This window comes from Trichomycterus rosablanca, chromosome 4 (assembly GCF_030014385.1).
Source record: "Trichomycterus rosablanca isolate fTriRos1 chromosome 4, fTriRos1.hap1, whole genome shotgun sequence".
In the NCBI taxonomy this organism is placed as follows: domain Eukaryota; kingdom Metazoa; phylum Chordata; class Actinopteri; order Siluriformes; family Trichomycteridae; genus Trichomycterus; species Trichomycterus rosablanca.
The window spans coordinates 24,649,845-24,673,193 of record NC_085991.1 but is presented as its reverse complement, the minus strand read 5'-3'; the positions used below and the strand labels follow the sequence as shown (position 1 = coordinate 24,673,193).

The 23,349-nt window shown below is 38.6% G+C and overlaps 1 protein-coding gene across 21 annotated transcripts in view; it reads right to left on the bottom strand.

Moving 5' to 3' along the window:
• Positions 1–23,349, bottom strand: part of ank2b (ankyrin 2b, neuronal) — a 206,401-nt gene that overhangs the window by 37,255 nt on the left and 145,797 nt on the right. For 14 of the 21 annotated variants that reach the window (XM_062994040.1, XM_062994039.1, XM_062994034.1 and 11 more), the window contains 15 exons: positions 21,794–21,935; positions 19,014–19,089; positions 18,697–18,794; positions 17,956–17,991; positions 16,140–16,364; positions 14,415–14,513; positions 12,375–12,529; positions 11,092–11,303; positions 10,751–10,955; positions 10,355–10,451; positions 10,039–10,267; positions 8,767–8,892; positions 7,497–7,619; positions 6,061–6,093; positions 4,388–4,409 (listed from right to left, as the gene is read on the bottom strand). In XM_062994040.1, coding sequence (XP_062850110.1) covers positions 4,388–4,409; positions 6,061–6,093; positions 7,497–7,619; positions 8,767–8,892; positions 10,039–10,267; positions 10,355–10,451; positions 10,751–10,955; positions 11,092–11,303; positions 12,375–12,529; positions 14,415–14,513; positions 16,140–16,364; positions 17,956–17,991; positions 18,697–18,794; positions 19,014–19,089; positions 21,794–21,935 — 1,878 coding nt within the window. The remainder of the gene's footprint in view (positions 1–4,387; positions 4,410–6,060; positions 6,094–7,496; positions 7,620–8,766; positions 8,893–10,038; positions 10,268–10,354; positions 10,452–10,750; positions 10,956–11,091; positions 11,304–12,374; positions 12,530–14,414; positions 14,514–16,139; positions 16,365–17,955; positions 17,992–18,696; positions 18,795–19,013; positions 19,090–21,793; positions 21,936–23,349) is intronic. The other 7 variants (XM_062994042.1, XM_062994056.1, XM_062994055.1 and 4 more) reach the window with 3 other exon arrangements.

Below are 23,349 nucleotides of genomic sequence, written 5' to 3'. Positions count from 1 at the left end.
CATACTTTTTTAGCCTGCTTTCACCCTGTTCTTCAATGGTCAGGACCCCCACAGGACCACTACAGAGAAGGTATTATTTAGGTGGTGGATCATTCTCAGCACTGCAGTGACACTGACATGGTAGTGTTGTGTTAGTGGTGGTATGAGTGCTGGAGTTTTTAAATACCGTGTCCACTCACTGTCCACTCTATTAGACACTCCTACCTAGTTGGTCCACCTTGTAGATGTAAAGTCAGAGACGATGGCTCATCTATTGCTGCTGTTTGAGTTGGTCATCTTCTAGACCTTCACCCGTGGTCACAGGACGCTGCCCACTGGGCACTGTTGGCTGGATATATTTTTGGTTAGTAAGGTGTTTAAAAACTCCAGCAGTGCTGCTGTGTCTTATCCACTCATATCAGCACAACACACTCTAACACACCACCACCATGTCAGTGTCACTACAGTGCTGAGAATGATCCACCACCCAAATAATACCTGCTCTGTAGTGGTCCTGGAAGAGTCCTGACCACTGAAGAACAGCATAAAAGGGGGCAAACAAAGCATGCAGAGAAACAGATGTACTACAGTCAGTAATTGTAGAACTACGAAGTTCTTCTATATGGTAAGTGGAGCTGATAAAATGGACAGTGAGTGTAGAAACAAGGAGGTGGTTTTTCTCTGTACATTCATAATAATGGGTCTTCATTGAAAATGTGCTCCACCCTTTTCTCATCAATTACTTTTTTACAGATCACATTTCTGTCATTTGTTAATTTCCTTTAACCTTTTGTCTAACTGACAAAAGCACAAAATACTTATGATTTGGCTAACCAACTTTGTTGTATTTTGTAAATATTAACAAATTTTGAATATAATGCCAGGCAGGGGAAAAATTTGAAAAGTTATAGCATATTTGGAATGTACATTATCCAGCAAAGACTCAGTCTTTGCAAACAAAGATGGGTAATGGCTTATAACGTTGTGGCAAATGTCTTGAGAGAATTACTCAATGCAAGTTTGCACATAATTAAGGACCATACTTAATACTGTTAAAAGACAGAGAATGTCATGCTATTGTGACAACTATAACAATATGAGCTCAGGAAAACTTTGAAAACTATAGTCATCTAACAACCTGCCACTGCATAAAAAAATGCAAGCTGAAGTTAGTTCTACACAGAAACACAGCAAAGTTCTCTGGGCCTGAGCTCATCTCTGTTGTCAAATGATTCCATGGTTCAGCTTGTTTTCTTAATAAATGTACATCAGTGAAAAGTGCAAAGGCCAACATCTGTCATGGTACATCATGCATAGATGTGAAGGTACCATTGACATCGATATTGGATCTTAGAAAGTTGAGTTACTATTTTTCCAGGAAGTCCATAGTTATTTCTGTAAGACAATGCCAGGCCTCATTTTGCATGAGCTACAACGGAGTGGCTTAGTTTGTTTATTAGGATTTTAACGTCATGTTTTACACTTTTGGTTACATTTATGACAGGAAATGGTAGTTACTCATTTCACAAGATTCATCAGTTCACAAGGTTATATTGATTTAGTGTCAATTTAGTGTCTCCAATTCACCTCACTTGCATATCTTTGGACTGTGGGAGGAAACCGGAGCACACACGCAGACACGGGGAGAACATGCAAACTCCACACAGAAAGGACCCGGACCGCGCCAACTGGGGATCGAACCCAGGACCTTCTTGCTGTGAGGCGACAGTGCTACCCACTTAACCACTGTGCCGCCCTTGTGTGGCTTAGTAGATGCTAAGTTCATGTGTTTGGCTGGCCTGCCTGAAGTCCAGATATGTCTCCTATTAAAAATGTACGACACATCATTAAAAGGAGAATCAGATACCTGTTATCATGGACTGTTCAGCAGCTGAACCCTTGTATCAAGCAGGAATTTAAAAAATCACCAGCACAACTGTAACAAAATAGTACCCTCAGTTCAAAAATGATTAAACAGTGTAATTAATAGGAACGGTGATGTAATGCAGTGGTAAACACACCTCTGTCTCAACTTTTTTGTTTGTGTTGGATGCATCAAATTCTAAAATTGTTAATATTTACAAAATATGATTAAGTTGGTCAGTAAAAACATTAGAGAACTGATTAAGAAATCCAGATCATTACAAACCTTTTTGGCTATTATAGATAGACTAACCTTTAAGCATATATTGTTACAAACAGGAATATAAAAAGCTACTTTGCTTTGCAGATTGTTATAACATCTGATGGAGGGTGGGAGAACATTACATAACACAAACATCACAACATTTATAAATGGAATGTCTTGTTGCAAGTTCTCACTATCTTAAAGACAATACAATAATGAATAAAATAAACTGAGCACTTCTGCAGACTGACTAGGTGTAACAAGTTACTGATGGGTATAACCCTTTACTGACGCAAGGATAGCCAAAAAGAAATAAGCATTCAGGAACAAAAGATCTTTTATCTTTTTCACTAAGAAATATTTATGTTAAAATATAGTACTTATATAGGACTATAAAACATGTTTATTATAAAAAGGGACATATTTAGGACAGGATGCAATTTAAGCAACTAAGGGTTAAGGCCCTTGCTTATTGTAGTTAGGCAATCTTGTTCTCTTAAATCACCATGCTGCACCTTAAACCACATACTACACCACAAAACATTGTGCCAAGTGGTGTCAGAACACCAATGTTGTTAATAATATAATATGTACTATGGTGATAGCATGGATTTTGAGATGCAGCCCCTGTCACTATAAGCATACTTTTGTTGCTGAGCAATGCCAGATTTTTGCATGTTAAAAATTAGACCAAGATTAATTAATTCAGACCTTTTCCCACCTTTAATGTGACCTATAATCTGTAAAATTTAACTAACAACAAACTGAAATATTTTAGGAAGAAATAAAATGCTTACTACAATGTGGTTGCATAAATATGCACTCTTTAATACCTTATTAAAACAGCTTTTGATTTTATGACAGCATTCACTCTTTTTCCAAAATCTTTCAGTATTTCAGTCTGCCTTGGAAAAATTCAGGTCTGGGTTCTGACTGGGTCATACTTTCATTAAAGTGGAAGTATGAAAGGTGAAATTACTCTTTACCTTCAGGTTTTTGGCAGAAGCCTAAATGTTTTGTGCCTTAATTAACATACAGTGGAACCTCGATTTAACTGACTAAAGGGGGGTGCACTGGTTCGTAAAATGCGATTGTGGAGTTTTTTCTTATGGTCCACAAAAGTGCTAAACTTGCACAAATGAACAATGTAAAAAGGTTTGTACATTTGTAATGTAAAAACTGTAAATAAATATTAAAATTGGTGTACTGTACTACTGGGGAGAAATTACATTTGCCTTCTGTGGTGGAGAAGATGTTTTTATTTTGTCGTAATAGTGGGGACTCAGAGTATCTATTATTCTAAAGCACTGCTGGTGGCTACTGGGGCAGCACTGGTGCATAACTAGAGACTAGAGACTAAGACTAGAACTTGCAAAAATGAAGCATAAAACACAGAAAAAAGGCGAGAACAAAGCGAGCCTCCAGACAAAATGAAACCTATCACTCATGTAAACAGAGAGACGTGCGCCGGCTAGCGTACGATTACTAAATTACTGATCTAGGTACGCTTCTATACCGGACATTTGGTTTTCCAGATTTTGTCCGTTAAATCCGAAATCTGTTAAAAAGAGGCTGCCACCACTATGCTTCACTGTGGGTATGGTGTTGTTTTTGGACCAAACATACTTTTTGGAATTATGGCAGAGAAGTTTAACTTTGGTCTCATAAGACCTGAAACACTGAAACATAAAGCATTTTCCCACATGCTTAATGTAGGTTTTTAAAAAATATAGCTGGGCTGAACTTTATGTGGGGTTAATCAGAGTCACGTTAACGGCAGGTGTCGTTGATTGCTGTTTAACATGAGTTTGAATGTTGCTGGTTTACTGTGAACACAGCCACACCAAATTATGCAACCACATAGTTTGTTTTTACTTGCATAGCACACACAATAGGTCACATTAAAGGTAAAAAAATCTGAAATAATTGATCCTGATCTAATTTTTTTAATTAAAAACTTTAATGCATTCAAACTATGTTGTGTACACTTTTTTCTACTGTACTATATTTCTTCTGAATAGGAGCTAAAAATAAATGGATCATAATTTATCTGACATTGAAATTGATATGATATTGACATTAAGGCCTTTTCTACTATCTGACCTGATTAGTAGAAAGACAAAAAGAATAGAAAGAACAGATTTTTTTGGTTATTTAAATAAGATATAGTGCTTTACAAATGATTAATATTGTTATAACTAAATTACATTCCATTAATGAGTTGGTTAAATGCAAACATTTAATAAAAGCAGGGAAATTGAACTAGAAAGAATGTCTTACATGTTCCAAGTGTTCGGCAAGTCTGCAAAGACAAATAAAAACATTTAATAAATTGGTTAGAGAGTGCAAAAAATACTGACATGTTACTGACAACTGTGACAACTAAACAACTATATTGCAGTGACTAACAGTGTATTGACATATAAGCAGATTTTGTGTGAAAGCTCAATCGTCCACACATGCTGACATGTCAAAACAAAAGTTTTTCTCAGTTGTTTAAACTGTAACTAAAATGTCTAACTAAAGCACCATATATTTAAACATAATCTAAAATAAATGAAAAGTACTAAAGCACTGTATTTATCATAGCAATGGCAATTTAATAAATGAATGTAATCAATTTGACTAAAGTAAGAAAATGTATACATTTACTATGCAACAAGAACCTATGGTAATAGAGAAATCAAGTATTATTAAAATTTAGAATATAGTTTTTTTATATAAGCTTTATATAAACTTTTATATATTTTTATGCAATATTGTGAATTTCAAAAAAAATAATCAACCATACACCAATCAGACACAACATTATGACCACCTTCCTAATATTGTGTTGGTCCCCCTTTTGCTGCCAAAACAGCCCTGACCCGTCAAGGCATGGACTCCACTAGACCCCTAAAGGTGTGCTGTGGTATCTGATGCTCGATTGGACTCTGAGATCTGGGGAATTTGGAGACCAAGTCAACACCTCAAACTCTATGTTGTGCTCCTCAAACCATTCCTGAACCATTTTTGCTTTGTGGCAGGGCGCATTATCCTGCTGAAAGAGGCCACAGTCATCAGGGAATACCATTTCCATGAAAGGGTATACATGGTCTGCAACAATGCTTAGGTAGGTGGTACGTGTCAAAGTAACATCTACATGGATGGCAGGAACCAAGGTTTCCCAGCAGAACATTGCCAAAGCATCATACTGTCTCTGTTGGATTGTCTTCTTCCCATAGTGCACCCTGATGCCATGTGTTTCCCAGTAAGCGACGCGCATCCGCCATCCACGTGATGCCCAAGAAAACATGTTTCATCAGACCAGGCCACCTTCATCTATTGCTCCGTGGTCCAGTTCCAATGCTCACATGCCCATTATTGAGGCTTTTGGCAATTGGCAGGAGTCACCACTTTTGATGGATACTGACCACTGCAGACCGGGAACACCCCACAAGAGCTGCAGTTTTGGAGATGCTCTGACCAAGTCGTCTAGCCATCACAATTTGGCCCTTGTCAAACTCTCTCAAATCCTTACGCTTGCACATTTTTCCTGCTTCTAACACATCAGCTTTGAGGATAAAATGTTCACATGCTGCCAAATATATCCCACCCACTAACAGGTGCCATGATGAAGAAATAATCAGTGTTATTCACGTCACCTTTCAGTAGTCATAATGTTATGCCTAGTTGGTGTTTATGATTATTTTATCACTGTAATATAAAATTATTTAATTACTCTTTTTTTTTTTACTATTATTTTCATTATTATTAATAGTAGTAGTAGTAGTTTACATTCCTGTCTAGATTAATAAAAATTAAGCTTTATTATATCTACACAGTACAGAAGTCTTCGAAGCAATTACCAGGACATTATAAACCACACAAAACTGCAATTATTCAATTACAGTAAACAAATCATTTTAAATGATGAATGTTAAGACAACAGAGGAAAATATCTCCACAGTTACCTCCTCCTCAGGATCTTGGTCTGAATCAGATTCCTTTGAGGAGCAAGAAGCAGTAAAAGTGAGAGGGAGGACATGGGAGAGATAGTGAGCGATAGGATAGGGGCAGGACAGAAAGAAGGAAAAAGAGAGAGGATGCAAAGCAGTTATCATAGCAACAGGACTCTAGAGCTTTAAGGCATGGTATGGGAGCGGTATGTGTGAGGGGTATACACTGCGCTAAATACTTATTATTAATAGTAATTGTTGTTACATTAAAATGTTATTATGAACCTTTTATTACTTGGAACATTTAACTATTATTCACAATCTACAAGCTGGTGATTTGACCAGAAACCTGATCTTTAACTTGAACCCTAAAACTACTTACAGCATCATACTAGTAAAATGATATGCAAGTTGGTGTTGTAGCCCAATACTAAGCAGGATCCAGTGCTATAATTGTGTAATAAATATGTTGTTTATGTTCTTGCACTGTACATCACTCAACATTTATAGAGAGGAACAAATATAAATACAAATGATGTATGAATACATGCAGGTGTAACAAGGCTAGAACAGAATGCATGTTCCCACACACCTGCAAAAATTAAAATAGAACCCGTTTGCATAATAATGTGACTAAAAAGCCATAACAGAAAGGGGACAATTAGTAATAAATAAGCAGGTGAATTAACAGAAACAAAGTAACAAATAAAAGACACAAAAACATCCTTAACCTGCAAGAGAAAGTAAATAGAACGGGGTAGTGCAGAAGTAGGAACTGTTTGTCACAATATGATAGAACAGACAGGGAACTATCAGAACCTGGCACCTTGGCCATCGCACCAGCTAGCACTTGAAGTGCATGAAGTGGTTTTACAAGTGGATTTGCTCTAAAAAGAGCACCTTGAACCACCACTGGGGCAATCAACAACACTGCAAGACTGAGTGCAGGTCCCAGAAACCAAAAGAATGCTGACATCCAGAACCAGACCAAGCATTCTGGCATTGCGACTTCAAAGAAAAGCAAGTATGCGAACAAAGGAGCTGGCAATAATGAAAGGGGGAATCTGTGTTATATGGAGGTACTTCCACCTGGAGCGTATCAACATTAATAAGGCACACGTGATTGTCAATCAAGAGAAATTGACATATCACACGCAACTGAGCCTCCGTGTTCCATTTGCTGACCAAGCTAGGCAACAGAGAGGGATACAAGGCACAAGTGATTGTCAATTGTCAATCACTATACTGCACCTCCTTGTCTTATCTGCTGGCCATGCAAAAGGACATGACCCTTAATGTGGAGCAGCTCCTAAACAACTTCCACCACAACAATTACAACAGATCAGTTTTTAAAGAAAACATATTGGACATATCACCTGTGTTGCAATCACATAAATGTTTGCAATTGTTCTATTTCATCATATGTCATAAGGTGAGTGGGGTTAACTTACCTTGGAGTAAGCAGGTAGAGAAATATTAAGGTTGCATATAGCATTGTGAGCCAGACTCCTATATGATCTTGGTTCTTTCATGAAGGACAACCGACCACAAGGCTCCTGAGTGCTATCCCGTATCTGCAAGAAAATATCAATTAATGACTAAAATGATATTTAAATAGGGAAGCATCTACAACCACTATTTATTTTACAGTGGGGAATATTATTTACCTTATAATAGGATAAGGATAAGAATAATCTAGTGAAGATGAAATTCTTATTTGTCATGTACATATTTACATAGACTGTACAGTACAATTAAATTTGCATATCCCATCTTCTAACCAAAAGGGTTAAGGGCCTTGTTTAAGGGGTTCATACTCACAACCTTTCAGTTGGTACCCCACAGCTCTACCCACTAGGCTACCACAGGCCCACTGTATTAACCCTTTCACTTTGTTGTCTCTGTGGTCAGGACCACCACAGGACCACCACAGAGTAAGTATTATTTAGGTGGTGGATCATTCTCAGCACTGCAGTGACACTGACATGGTGGTGGTGTGTTAGTGTGTGTTGTGCTGGTATGAGTGGATCAGACACAGCAGCACTGCTGGAGTTTTTAAATACTGTGATCACTCACTGTCCACTCCATTAGACACTCCTACCTAGTTGGTCCACCTTGTAGATGTAAAGTCAGAGACGATCGCTCATCTATTGCTGCTGTTTGAGTTGGTCATCTTCTAGACCTTCATCAGTGGTCACAGGATGCAGCCCATGGGGCGCTATTGGCTGGATATTTTTGGTTGGTGGACTATTCTCAGTCCAGTAGTGACAGTGAGGTGTGAACTCCATCAGCATTGCTGTGCCTTATCCACTCATACCAGCACAACACACACTAACACACCACCACCATGTAATTGTGAACTGCAGTGCTAAGAATGATCCACCACCCAAATAATACCTACTCTGTAGTGGTCCTGGGAGAGTCCTGATCATTGAAGAACAGCATGTAAGGGGACTAACAAAGCATGCAGAGAAACAGATGGACTACAGTCAGTAATTGTAGAACTACAAAGTGCTTCTATATGGTGGAGCTGATAAAATGGACAGTGAGTGTACAAAAAAGGAGATGGTTTTAATGTTTTGGCTGATCAGTGTAGTATACACCTTTACATACATTTACATAAATATAAAAACTAAGTAAATTTATGGTTATAATGACAACATAATGTGCAATGTAACTTTTATAAAGGTATAAGGAATTAATATATGTCAGGGAGATTACCTTTATGAAGAGGGCAAGTCTGTTTTCTTTGAAGGCGAAAAAGCTGAAAATATGATGTTGGCCACTTTTGGTAAGAGGAACAAGGTTTCCGAAGCAGTCTGCATAGATTGGCTTTCCTTCTAGTACCTGCAGGAGAACAGCAAGAGTCGTGCATTCAAATCATATTTTAGTATTAAGTGTCTTCTGCAAAAGTTAATGCAGTTATTTGTTTAGCTATTAATTTATTTATTTATCTTTAGTATCTGCTATGTCTTAATCAGGTTTGTAGTGGGTCTGATGCTCACCTGGAAATATATAATATATATAATAAATATAAAAACCATCAAAAAGCTAATTTATGGGGGCGCTCAGGTGGCGCAGCATGATAAGTCGCTAGCACACCAGCGCCAAGTCTAAGCTCTGCTACCAGTCAGCTGGGCGCCCTCTAGCAGGCATAATTGGCTAATGCCTGAAGCAGAAAAATTTGGTCTTCCCTAGGGTGGGAAATGACAGGATTTAACAGAGGGGTGGGTATGTGTAAGGATCCTGGTTGCACAGAGGTTGGGACGTGTGCAAAGTCGGCCTCACGTGCAAATCCACCGAGGTGTGGGTGTGTAAGAAGGGATCAGTAGACACATCGGAGGGAGTATGTGTCAGTCAAGCCACCCCCCCACCCCCACCCCCGGCCACCACTAGGGGTCGCCAGCAACAGATTAACTAAGCTAAATTGGGAGAAAAAGGGGGTAAAATGCTACAAAAAAAGAAGCTAATCCATTTAAGAGCATGACACACTTGTTTGCTTTGTCCTATAGCAAGGTGAAAGAAAATGAACAACCAAAAGAGAACAATTGTACATGGAAAGAACTTGCCGAACTCGGTGACTGGACAGTGACTGGAGGCAAATTTAAATTTCCAGAACCCAACCAATGTACCACCAAGTTTTATTGATGCTGAATTCTACAGAATGCCATGAAGAACATGCAGTTTACTGCTTTACTTATAGATGTCACTGACCCAGTTCAATAATCATTTACTTAGTACACAATAAGTCATTTTACATTGGTAAGGCTGGGCCTTCCCTAATATTCTCATTTTCTCACTGACAGTTGCTTTTCCTTTTGGTAAACAAAAACAGAGATGTTTGCATGGTCACAAACCTGCATTGGTTCCATTCTTTCCATGTTGCACAAATTTACAGTTAAGCTAACTTGAATTGGTAAAGGTCTTATTCCAGTGCCTTTTTTTGAAGAATCTAAAGCACATCTGACTGTATAAAACACATTTCACACTCACCTCCACATCCCGACTGCGTGCCACCTCTATGAAGTTCTCCTGTTGCTCCAGTGTTTTGTCTATCTTGTCGTCAGTCATGCAAAAGCAGCGCAGACGTGCCTCTATTGGGTCGTGGGTTTTAGCAAAGATGACAAATTTGGCCATGTATGGCACACAGATGATCTCCCGATACACCTGTGTGGCAAAGTTGACTGACTCTTGGGCCTGTCGACAATCGATTAGCCAGAATCTAAATAGTGGAAGATAAAGAATACAGTCATAACTTAACATGTCATCAGTAATAAATGAAATTACAAAGTAATTAGTCTGGTCCTACCTTGCAGATACATTTGTAGTAAACGATACGCAGTCATTAATGAAAGTTAATGGTGTGGTTCCAGTTATGTCCTCCCACTGAGCTGGTGTAGTTCCACCTGGTTTAATGGAAAAACAGTGGATGAATTTTTAAATTGCACATTTATGTATTTTTATAAATCATGACACTTTTAATAAAGGTAAACAGATGTTCCTATGCCATTGTTAGTGGCAGTTAAAACATCTATAGTGTTCATATTCTGTTACCTATTTTTCTAGGATGTTATAATAGTTTAAATGAGCAGTTCAGTTGTACTTAAACCTATACCAACCATATAGTTAACACATCTCTAAATACCACAGGTTTAATATGGCCCTGGGAAATTGTGTTTACACATATGTATTTGTTTTTTCATACCTGTGATGCTGCATAGCAGTCGAAGCGTTGGTGTGTCTCCTGCGAAGCCGTGGTGTACAGGATCAGTGGAAGTCTTGGGAACAGGAATGGTCATGGTGATGGGTTTATGAAACTTGCGTCGACGGGGCTCCAAGGTGACAATAGGACTGAATGTAGCTTTGTTTCCTAAGATCTTTCTCACCACATCTACATTCACCGGCTGAGTCTGATCAAGAGTAAACATTAAAAAGTAAATAACAGAGTTTTTTTTAAATATACAGTAGATGGATCTATTCTAGTAGATGCACATATGTATATGTAAAAAACATGAGGCATCTTGTGTAGTACAAAATATGCAATACCTGTAAACCAACTCTGATGCGTTTTGTGAGTGCTCCATCAGGAAAAACAGCCTGGACTTGGGTTACCACAGTGCTGCTCAAGATGCCACCCTCTGGGCCAATCAGATTACTATCTTGTTTGATTCGTGACACTACAGCAAAGAACTGTGGGAAGTCCCGGGTGATTATGCGGCAAATTCGCTTTCGCTCTAGTTCCTCTGGAGTGTCCAAGTCTGATGGTACAAAACATTGATAGGAATTCATCGTAAGAAACAGAGGGGTTGTGACAGTAAAACGAAGAATTCTATCACTAATATAATGAAGATAATACATTTGCCAGTTGTTGTTATAACCATAATAATACAATTATTTAAATTAACAGTAAATATGTTATAATTTTATTGCAAACAAAAATAATAATGAATCTCGCCCAGGTGGTGCAGCAGGATATTCCGCTAGCATACCAGCACCGAGATTCTGAACCCCTCAGGTCGAAACTTGGCATTGCCACCGGTCGGCTGGGCGCCATCTACCGGGCATAATTGGCAGTGCCTGCAGGGAGTGATGACCGGAATATGTGGGCAAGTTTAAACGCTGTGTAAGAACCCTGATTGGCGGATAGAGACGCCTGTGCAGAGTGCATGGGTGGAAAAGGGTTCCGTTAAAGGGCTGTGCGCGGGTCCAATTGCCCGATTGCATCATGCTTCCTCTCCACCAATGCCGATCCCTGCTCTGATTGAGGAGAATGAAGCTAACCCACGCCCCCTCCGACACGTGGGCAGCATGCCGCATGCACCTTATCACCTACACTTTGATGAGTGCAGTGCAGCTCAGCCTTGTGTACGGAGAGACACACCCTGAGAGCACTCTTTTCTCATCTCTGTGCAGGCGTCATCAATCAGCCAGCAGAGGTCGTGATTGCATGAGAGAGAGACCCCATCCGGCTTAGACCCCGCCCATCTGAACAACAAGCCAATCGGTGTTCATGTGGCCACTCAGCCTTAGGCGGCAGGCAGAGCTGAGATTCGATACGATGTATTCGAGATCCCAGCTCTGGTTCCAGCGTGTGTTTTTACCACTGCGCCACCTGAGTGGCATAACATTTAGTTTTTACTTCCCTTTATTACTTGTCCAATTATTCCTAGATCACCACTAACAAAAGCACAATATATTGTACAATGTGTATACATGTGTACATATAACACAAATTAGATACAGCAAATAGGCAGATAAAAATTATCAAAATGTCCAGATTAAATTCATAATGATGTACAATGCTGAGCATTTTATAATAGGATTCCTACCCTCATCCATGCCATTAAGGATCTGATTGAGCTCTTCCTCTGTATATTCACAATGATGCTCTTTCCAGCTTTCTCCAGTCTCACTGCGCATAATCACCAGTTCTCTCTCCTTTCCTCTTAGAGCGGCAAAATGAGGAATCTCTACAATCACTGGCCTAAAATACAACAAAAATGTGTTTCACTGATACAATATCTGTAAAAATCATTACTGGATAACCTCCAAACAATATCGCATGCCTTTTATTGTGTGAAAATGTGTATGTATTTACACACTGAATTTTCATGTGGGAATTCATGCTACAAAGTTGTCAAAACAAATCACAAATACCATAAGGTAAAAGGTAACAGTCTGAGAACGCCTAACAAATATCAACTCTATATAGCTGATATATGTACTATGATGCCATTAGCACTTTAACATGAGCATAACATGTCATCCTAATTTGTCCAACCCCAACAGATCATTTTATATATAAATGCAATTCAGAATTTAAACATAAACACTTGTCATTAAGGTATATGTTAGTATGTTAGTTATGCATGGTAGATGCTTCATTTGGGCTGAGCTAGACCCATCAACAGCACAACCACCAAAGGTTTTTTTCTTTCTTTTTCTGTAAAACATCATGTGAAAAGAATACTTCCACTTTTTGGGCATAACATTATGACCACCTTCCTAATATTGTGTTGGTCCCACTTTTGCTGCCAAAACAGCCCTGACCCTTCGAGGCATGGACTCCACTAGACCCCTGAAGGTGTGCTGTGGTATTTCGCACCAAGATGTTAGCAGCAGATCCTTTAACTCCTGTAAGTTGTGAGGTGGGGCCTCCATGGATCAAACTTGTTTGTCCAGCACATCCCACAGATGCTCGATTGGATTGAGATCTGGGGAATTTGGAGGCCAAGTCAACACCTCAAACTCCTTGTTGTGCTCCTCAAACCATTCCTGAACCATTTTTGCTTTGTGGCAGGGCGCATTATCCTGCTGAAAGAGGCCACAGCCATCAGGGAATACAATTTCCATGAAAGGGTGTACATGGTCTGAAACAACACTTAGGTAGGTGGTACGTGTCAAAGTAACATCCACATGGATAGCAGGACCCAAGGTTTCCCAGCAGAACATTGCCCAAAGCATCACCGGCTTGCCTTCTTCCCATAGTGCATCCTGGTGCCACGTGTTCCCCAGGTAAGTGATGCACGCGTGATGTAAAAGAAAACATGATCCATCAAACCAGGCCACCTTCTTTCCCTGCTCCTTCTTCGGACCACTTTTGAAAGATACTGACCACTGCAGACCGGGAACACCCCACAAGAGTTGCAGTTTTGGAGATGCTCTGGTCAAACTCTCTCAAATCCTTACATTTTTCCTGCTTCAAACACATCAACTTTGAGGATAAAATGTTCACTTGCTGCCTAATATATCCCACCCACTAACAGGTGCCGTGATAAAGAGATAATCAGTGTTTTTCACTTCACCTGTAAGTGATCATAATGGTATGCCTGGCCAGTGTAGAGTGTAATGTGGATCTTGATTATTATATATAGCAAAATTATGTGTAATCATTATATACTTACATATGGTAATTTTTTTATTATATAATAACTAAACAGTTATGAATTGACATCACCTTTAATAAATGAAAATTTTTTATATCTCTCACCACATCTAGTGAACATGAGTTGTAGCCTATTTATCTTCTTTTTTATCATTTTAATGTCTTGGTAGATATGCATTGGCCTTTTAATCTCGACCTTTACCTTTGATGGATGTGCTGATGTATTTCCCTAATGATGCATCTAATGTTCCTACATTTAACAGAAAAGTGCATTTTCAGAGCATGAGCTCCCACTGTTTGCAACAAGAAGTTCACACATAAACCATGAAGAAATGCAAAAAAAATATGTTCAAAAAACACCACAGCAATCAACTAACAACACACACTAAAACGTGGACAAGGACAAACAGCACAGATAAAAGGAAAGATAGAATGAGAGGAAGAGATCAGCATCCATGGATTGTTTTATGTGTATCAGTCCTACCCCAGGAATTTGGTGCCTGGAGGCCCCAGCTGAAGGATGCGGCTAACCAAACTCTCACCCTCATTCAGAGGGGGCGGGGCAGTAGGGAGATGAAGCTTACTGTAATCCAACAGCAGCAATGGAAAAAGAGAGCACAGATAACAGACAGTTTGGGGCGGGTGATCCCACCTTAATGAACATTCTTTTCACGCCTCTAGGAATGTGAGTAAACCAAGCCCACTTCAAAAACAACCAAAAAAAACTTTGAATAGTATCATAGTTTCCTAAAAACCTTTGCCTAACAGTCATATATTTAAACACTGGAACATTTTAAATCTAGCTTCCACAATAAACATATTAAATCAATCATGAAACATTTTTAGTAGGTAGTGGAAGGTTTGGCTGTGTAAAATAGTCTTTAGCTTTAGCTTTTGTATATACACCGATCAGCCATAACATTAAAACCACCTCCTTGTTTCTACACGCACTGTCGATTTTATCAGCTCCACTTACCATATAGAAGCACTTTATAGTTCTACAATTACTGACTGTAGTCCATCTATTTCTCTGAAGGCTTTGTTATCCCCCTTTCATGTTGTTCTTCAGTGGTCAGGGACCCCCACAGGACCACTACAGAACAGGTATTATTTGGGTGGTGGGTCATTCCAAGCACTGCAGTGACACTGACATGGTGGTGGTGTGTTAGTGTGTGTTGTGCTGGTATGAGTGGATAAGACACAGCAATGCTGCTGGAGTTTTTAAACACCTTACTGTCACTGCTGGGCTGAGAATAGTCCTCCAACCAAAAATATCCAGCCAACAGCGCTTCGTGGGCAGCGTCCTGTGACCGCTGATGAAGGTCTAGAAAATGACCAACTCAAACAGCAGCAATAGATGAGCGATCGATGCTGACTTTGCATCTACAAGGTGGACCAACTAGGTAGGAGTGTCTAATAGAGTGGACAGTGAGTGGACACGGTATTTAAAAACTCCAGCAGCGCTGCTGTGCCTGATCCACTCATACCAGCAGAACACACACTAACACACCTCCACTATGTCAGTGTCACTGCAGTGCTGAGAATCACCCACCACTTAAATAATACCTACTCTGTAGTGGTCCTGTAGGGCCCTGACCATTGAACAACAGGGTGAAAGCAGGCTAAAAAAGTATGTAGAGAAACAGATGGACTACAGTCAGTAATTGTAGAACTACAAAGTGCTTCTATATGGTAAGTGGAGCTGATAAAATGGACAGTGAGTGTAGAAACAAGGAGGTGGTTTTAATGTTATGGCTGATCGGTGTAAGTTGTTAAGCAAATGAAAGTCAAGTGTTAGCTGCAAACGTGCCTGGTTAGGTGCAGGTTGGAAATATAAGCTTATTTTAATAGCAGCAAAGAAGAAAAATGTGGAGATCTCACCAAAAGCAAGACAAAGTATTGCACATCCACATGCAAACAAATTTAATTATCAAATGTAAATTTTCCCATCTTAGTAACTACTTTATACTGATCAAAGCAGGAGTCCACCCATAAGGACAGGCAGAACATGCCACACTCCTGGTTCCTGTGACACAGGTTGCTGACTGAGTAGCATTCACAATACCTGTTGCACCAACGTGCTGATCAGTATATCCACTTTTATATGTACAGTATCTTTCATACATATTCAGGTTTTTAGTATATAGTTTAATGTTTGTATGTGATAAGGTTCATCAATTATTTTATGTATTTCAAAATCAGATCTTACCCAAGAAATTGCGCACCAGAGGGTCCCACCTCAATAACTCGACTTGCCAGTCCATCTCCTTCAACCATCGGGGGCATAGAAGCCAGTCGATGCCGCTTTACCAGTCTGCAGGTTATTCGTGTTGGAGCACTGCACTTTCTGGGAGGGATGATGATGCGCAGGCCATTATGGCGGCAGCCTCGCATGGCGCCACCTCGTGCATCAACCATAAAGCTGACAAGAAAGCTGCACATGAGAGAATACCTGGTGTCAGTGCTTTAAGCTATTTCTTTTATTTGGATTTTATGAGAATATGCCAACTAGCATACATACAGCAGTTTAGATGATCAATGTGGTAGTGTGCTCAGGTGGCACAGCCTAAAAACAGCCTAAAACCACAATTCTATATAGCTTGGATTTTATTTGGTCCCAATTTTCAAGTACGGTAAATAATAAATAAAACATAATAAAATAATAACATTTAAACTACATTATGTCACACTGGCAGTGAAAAGGGAGACAAGTAAAATTTGAATATAATTTAAAATAATACTATAACTAATATTAATAAAATAGAATTATAGTTATTACATTTGGAAGATCTATTGTTTAAAATAGCAAAACAAAACAGCAAATATCCCGGCAGTGTAAACTGTCGATCCTGTGACATCACTTTTAAAAACAATTAGAGCAATTGTATGACCACTTTATAGGCTAAAAACCGAAACCAAATCTTGTTAATCCAATCAACATTTATTTATCATTTTTTTTTAATTACTTACCCTTAACCCAAGCAACTGTACAATATTAAAACACTGTCACTCATTCACTTTATTAACCGCTTATCCAATTAGGGTCACGGGGGGGAAGGGGGGGGTGCTGGAGCCTATCCCAGCTTTTCAATGGGCGCAAGGCACACAGTAACACCCTGGACGGCGCCAGTCCATCGCAGGGCAGACATACACACACACACATACACACCCCCATTCACCTATAGGGCAATTCAGTGTCTCCAATTAACCTGACTGCATGTTTTTGGACTGTGGGAGGAAACCGGAGCTCCCAGAGGAAACCCACGCAGACACGGGGAGAACATGCAACCTCCACACAGAAAGGACCCAGACCGCCCTGCCTGGGGATCGATTCCAGGACCTTCTTGCTGTGAGGCGACAGTGCTACTCACTGAGCCACGGTATTAAAACAATAATGCTAAATAGTTTATTCAATCTAACAATAAATAATAAGCTTTGGAGTCTTGGCAACTATTTATTTTGCCTCTCTTACTATTCTCCACACTGTCCTCATGGATTACTGCTTGTTCATAGACACACTGATCAACTTTAAAAAAAAAGTTGAAAGATGCTTCAGTTACATATTGTTTTTAATAATTCCATAGGGTGGCAATAATTGTGGGACATTATGAAAGAATATTTGTACTTGAGGGTTTTTCCCTAAGAAAAATACTTTAATTAAAGACTAAAGATTAAAGGATTTTTCTCATTTTTTCTACTGTTAGGATTAAGCTAATTTACCAAAAAGTGAATTTCTTTGAACCCTTTTCACTTAATACCAGAGGTCTTGCATTAGTGACTTCTAATAAAAAAAAAATTTATGCACTTAATGTTAACTTCTGGCTTTTAACCGGCAATGTTTTGTTAGCTGATGAATAGTATTAAAAACGTAAAAAATCACAGAAAATAGAAAAGCAAGGTATTTTTCTACTAGTATAGGTTGGCAAGAGCTGATGGGCAGAGCAGGTATTATACTACAGAGCTTAACAGTATGCACATTCAAAATGCAGAAAGGGTAAAAATCATGTAAAAATGCAGCTGGTCACCTGCTGTTGTCATGATCATGGCACGGAGAAGCATGGCTGGAGAAAGAACAAAATAACCATCAGAAAGTCCAAAAACAAAGAAAAGAGATAAAAGGAGAATTATAACAATATAAAAGATAAAAAGGATAAGTAGGCAAAAGCTCAGTGTTAAAACACTAAGTAAGAAAACAAACAAAATCATCAGAATTAAACTGTGTAAAAAAAAAGTGCTAGTCAAACCCCACTAAAATTTAGCCTGGAATTGTATTGGCAATTCAGTTATTTGTTTATTTACTCATTTATTTTTTACAAACAGCAATTATACCTTCTGCATGTTCTTAAAAGATGATATATTAAGTATCCGGGATAAACCCATGCACATATTAGGAGAACATGAAAACATAATGTTTAAAAAACTATTCAAAAAGTATGTTTGGTGGAATTAAGATATTTAACTTTTCATTATGATTTTGTTTTTTTGTCCAATTACTTTTAAGCCAATTAAATCTGTCCCTTGTATTTGTACTTATTATTATTTCCATATATTTTGAACCATATTTTTGATGTTTTAAATTAAGTTTTAAGTTTTAAATTAAAGCTCAAAGTCTGCACATTGATCTCATATCAATTATTTCATTTCAACTCCAAATGTGTCAGAAAGCTAAAAATGCAACATCGTAATCACTATGCAAATAAATATGAATCTGACTGTGTGTGTATGTGTGTGAGTGTGTGTAAGAGAGAGAGATTGTGGTTTCATACCTAGATTGAGCAGCACTGGAGGAGAGTGCTATATTGTCCAGGTTTTCAGATTCCCAGTTCAGTCTGTATGGGTCCCTCTCATTAGAAAGAGATGATACCTAGAAACAAAATAGATAAAATCATCACAGGAACTAAAGGTATCACTGCACAGGTTACAATGGTAGATGACTTGCTGTGTTAATACATCAGACGCAATGCTTTTTTGTAGTAAACTACTGTCATTTTTTTTTTGCAAAGTAAAGTGACAACAATCTCTCTCTATGAACAGAATTGTACTATGCAACATTTTGTAAATATTAAAAACCTTTAAGCAATACCTGGTAACTGTGCACTGTGTCCTCCATCCCATCATGCTTTGGAGAGTAATAGCTTTGACGATAAGATCTGTCCATACTGAAATGAAACAGAACAACCAATGAGTTAGCAGAAACTTAAGAACATCTGGCAAACGCTAACATTTTCAGATTTAGAGGACTGTCCTCATACCTTTGAAACCGACTGAGTAAGCAGTAGAGGAAACACATCAATGCAAAGTTAGTAGGATTAGGTTTGGCATAAAAATAAAAATAAAGGTTTGTGCTGTTTTGAGCTAGCTTCAAAAGGACTTTTGCAAGTTAGTATATGTTTAGTAATGCTGAAATTTAAAAGTAATAAAAAGTAAGTAAATAAGGTAAAAAATGCACATGGAAGTGAGATTTGAAGGTTTGGGGATTTAGAGACTTCTCTGGTAAAGCAAGCTTTGATTTGCAGGTCAAGTCAATGAACAAAAACGCTACATCCAAAGCAGCATTTTACATACTAAATACAAGGGCTGTCAATTTAATCGTCATTTAAAAAATGAATCAAGAATAAAATTTTTAATCAAATGATTTTTATTTGGCTATGTTTGTGCCACTTTAAACATACGTTACTGTGGTAATTTGCGCTGCTTTAACACAGCAGCATTGTGTTTATACTGTACAGCGAAATACGGGCCTTTTTCCAGTTTGCGGTCGTGAGTTACAAATTACTCTAACTGCTGCTGCTACATATTGCGAAATATCGGATATTTTAAATAATATTTATTGTTTTCAAAAAGCGTGAGAAATCACTAGACAAAATTACAGTTATTTATTGACTCTTTAATATCAGCTTTGGTCAGAGCACGCCTTTGTCTCGTCGGGCATCTGCGCACACAGATACGCGTTACAGGCTAAATGAGCTCAGATTCAGTCTAACTTTATTTAAGAGAAATTTGGATAAAAAGCTCATGGACTATACACGTCGTGGGAACATTACAAATACTGGTGTTAAATGGATCACAATGGACTGTAGACGCTTTAACATAGTTAACGATGTGGGTCCACATGACGTTTTACAACGTGTTGCATTTAGAAATGGTTCATTGTAGTACCCTGAGCGCCTGTTTCCAGTGGCAGGGTTACGAACAGGAATAAATCCTCACTTTTGCTAGATAATGTGAACAGACTTGTCATTTTATATTAATGGCTGAAAGATGGGTAGCTGTTAACAACTCTATATAGGCATTGGCTGGCTTTCTAAAGATTTTTTTTTATTGGTTAACATGTTCTTGGAATAAAAATGTGCATAACTTCAAATTTTGCTTAGTTATTTTTGCAGTCGATTAATCACGATTAATTTGGTGTGACAGCCATACTAAATACTAATACCACTACTAATAATAACAATATGCTAGGGTGCAATCTGGGGCAAGTATTTAGGATTCCTGAGGAACTCCTTACTGGCTTCTGTTACAGTCATATGTGTATTACACACGTTATGTAACACTCCAGTGTGACTGTCCCAGATACTAAGCCCTAAATCAAAAGCATACCCATCGACAATAGACTTGTTTTAGCTGAACAGCAATCATTAGCTGACTATCTTTTCACTGTTAGCTCTGAGTGTTGTGTCTTGCTTAGTTCTGTTGTACACAGTATTACCAAATTTGACTTATCCATAAATAGCCAGTTAATTTTAGTTTTGTAACAGTTCCACAGTTAAAAATTGTTATGAACTGTGATCTGTTTGGTTTGGTCTATGAAGGTATACAGGGTTTTAATATGTGTGAAAAAAAGCTATGCTTCTTTTGAAGCTTGTATTATTATTATTATTTTTACAGCTTTTCGGTTGCATGGGTTTTAAACTGTTAAATTGGATGATGTTACTTTGCAAGCATAAATACATTTGTGGTTAATTTATTTTTAAAAATGAATCAATGTGTATTTATTGGTTTTTTTAAGATACGTTTTTTATCGATTTCTTAAATGTGATTTTCAGGTAGTTTCAAATGAACTATATACTGTACATGATGATGATAATAATAATAATATTAATAATAATGAGGGTGGCACGGTGGCTCGGTGGGTAGCACTGTCACCTCATAGCAAGAAGGTCCTGGGTTCGATCCCCAGGCGGGGCTATCCAAGCCCTTTCAGTGTGGAGTTTGCATGTTCTCCCCGTGTCTGCGTGGGTTTCCTCCGGGAGCTCAGGTTTCCTCCCACAGTCCAAAATTATGCAGTCAGGTTAACTGCAGACACCAAATTGCCCTATATGTGAATGGGTGTGTGTGTCTACCCTGTCCAGGGTGTTACTGTGTGTCTTGCACCCATTGAAATGCTGGGATAGGCTTCAGCACGACGACCCTAATTGGACAAGCGATTAAGAAAGTGAGTGAGTGATAATAATAATGAGCACAATCTAAAAAACTTATCTATAACTTATCAGTACTTATCTATAATTTTTTAAGGCAAGGCATTGATGTTTATATACTTTATTTTATTTAGTATTGCCTTTAAAATGCTGACCTGCAAAAACCTTTAAGATGTCCTTTTATGGGCACATTTTTTTGGCTGGAAACCATTGAACCAATCTGGTTGTACCCTTTTCAGCAAATAGAATTAACCACAAGTCGTTTTTAACTGGCTAAAAAGGTTTTGCTGATGTACAGGTTGTTAGCTCTTCCCCAACCCTCTTCGTTTTGTTTGTAAATGACTGGCTATTACCACCTGTGCCACAGCTTTACCCCACACAGAGCTTACAATAGCAGGTTAGCTTCAGCTATTTTATCAGACATATCTTCTGAACCTTTACATACCTTTCAGATCGGCTGCCTTCTAGACTAAACCGCAGATAATTCATGCCATCCAAGTACTGTCCAGGCAGAGAGTCATCTCCCAGCTCCCTCAAGTCCTCTGCTCTTAAATACTCTCCTCCATCACCAGTCATAGTGTCCTCACCTAGTAGACATGTAGAGAACATCACTGATTTTATGTCTTCACAAATATACCTGAAGTTCCTTATTTGTTCAGTGTTTATAAAGCCCAGGTATCCTCATTAGAAGCAATACAGGTCAGGACTGCAACACACTTCACTCACAAAAGGCAAATCACATGATCAGAAGTCTGTGGACACTCTTTCTAAAATCTAATTTCTGAGTTCGTAATAATTTAGTGTGTGTCTATTTAAGCCTCACAGGTGTATGAAATCCAAGCTCATTGACTTTTAGTTTTGCACTGTAATCGGATGCCAACTTTTCCAGCATGTCAGCTGGAAGTGCTGCAAATAAATTGGAAACACTTAGGCACAACGAAAGCGCAGCAAGATATTCAGGTAACACGCAACACTGGGATTCTAAACTCCCTGAATTCAAATCTCAGCTCTGCTACCAGTCGGCTGGGCGACCCCCCCAGCGGATACAATTGGCAGAGCCTGCAGCAGACAAAATTGGCCACCCATCTGCTGGGTGGGAAAGACCGGACTAAGTGGGTGGTGTCTTTAATACTGTGTAAGAACCCTGGTTAGCAGCCTGAGGCACCTGTACAGAAGTAGAGAAGCATGGAGATTGATGCGTGACTCTCAAGTGTGGGTGAATAAGAAGAAATCAAGGGACTATGTATGCGTTTGAGGTAGCATGAGGCAGGCAAATATACTCTTCTCTGACGTGACCGGGGTCTCCAGCAGCGGAAGACTAATTGGCTACACTAAAAAATCAGGAGAAAAAGGGAGAAAATAATTAAATAAAATGGAAATGGGTCTGCCAAGTGTTGAGACACTTAAGTATGGAAAAGTAGCTGCACACAACTCTAACACCATGCACAAAGCATTAGTAATTGGTGTATAAATCACATTGGCATTAGAAATAGCTTTTAAATCAATTAAAGAATTTTTTAGCATGGTAAAACCCATGTGCATGGTGTTTATAAGGTTTGTTGATTTTGTTGTGCAAATTTGTCTGCTGTGCAAATTCTTGCCTGACCAAACCGCACTTAACATCTATGAATTGAGTAGAAACAAACAGCAAGACCTTATATCATCCAACATTATTGCTTGACTTCAGTAATAATGAATAATAGTGAACCCATTCACCCATGTAACAAAGTCTAGTGGATAAACCTATAAAAAGAGCAAACAGCAGGAAAGTGGTGCTTTTAGATGTGATGCTCAGGTATCCACACACTTTTGACCAAGTAGTGTAAGAACACTCAAAAACAGGGGTTACTGGCTATAAATATTAAAGCGTTAATGCACTAGAACAGAATTAAAACACACACACCACACATTGTTTTTTTTCTGTTTTTTTCTGTATTGCATTAGAACAAGGCCTACGTGTTTCATAAATGCCTCTAGTACTATTATTAACCTAACCAAGCA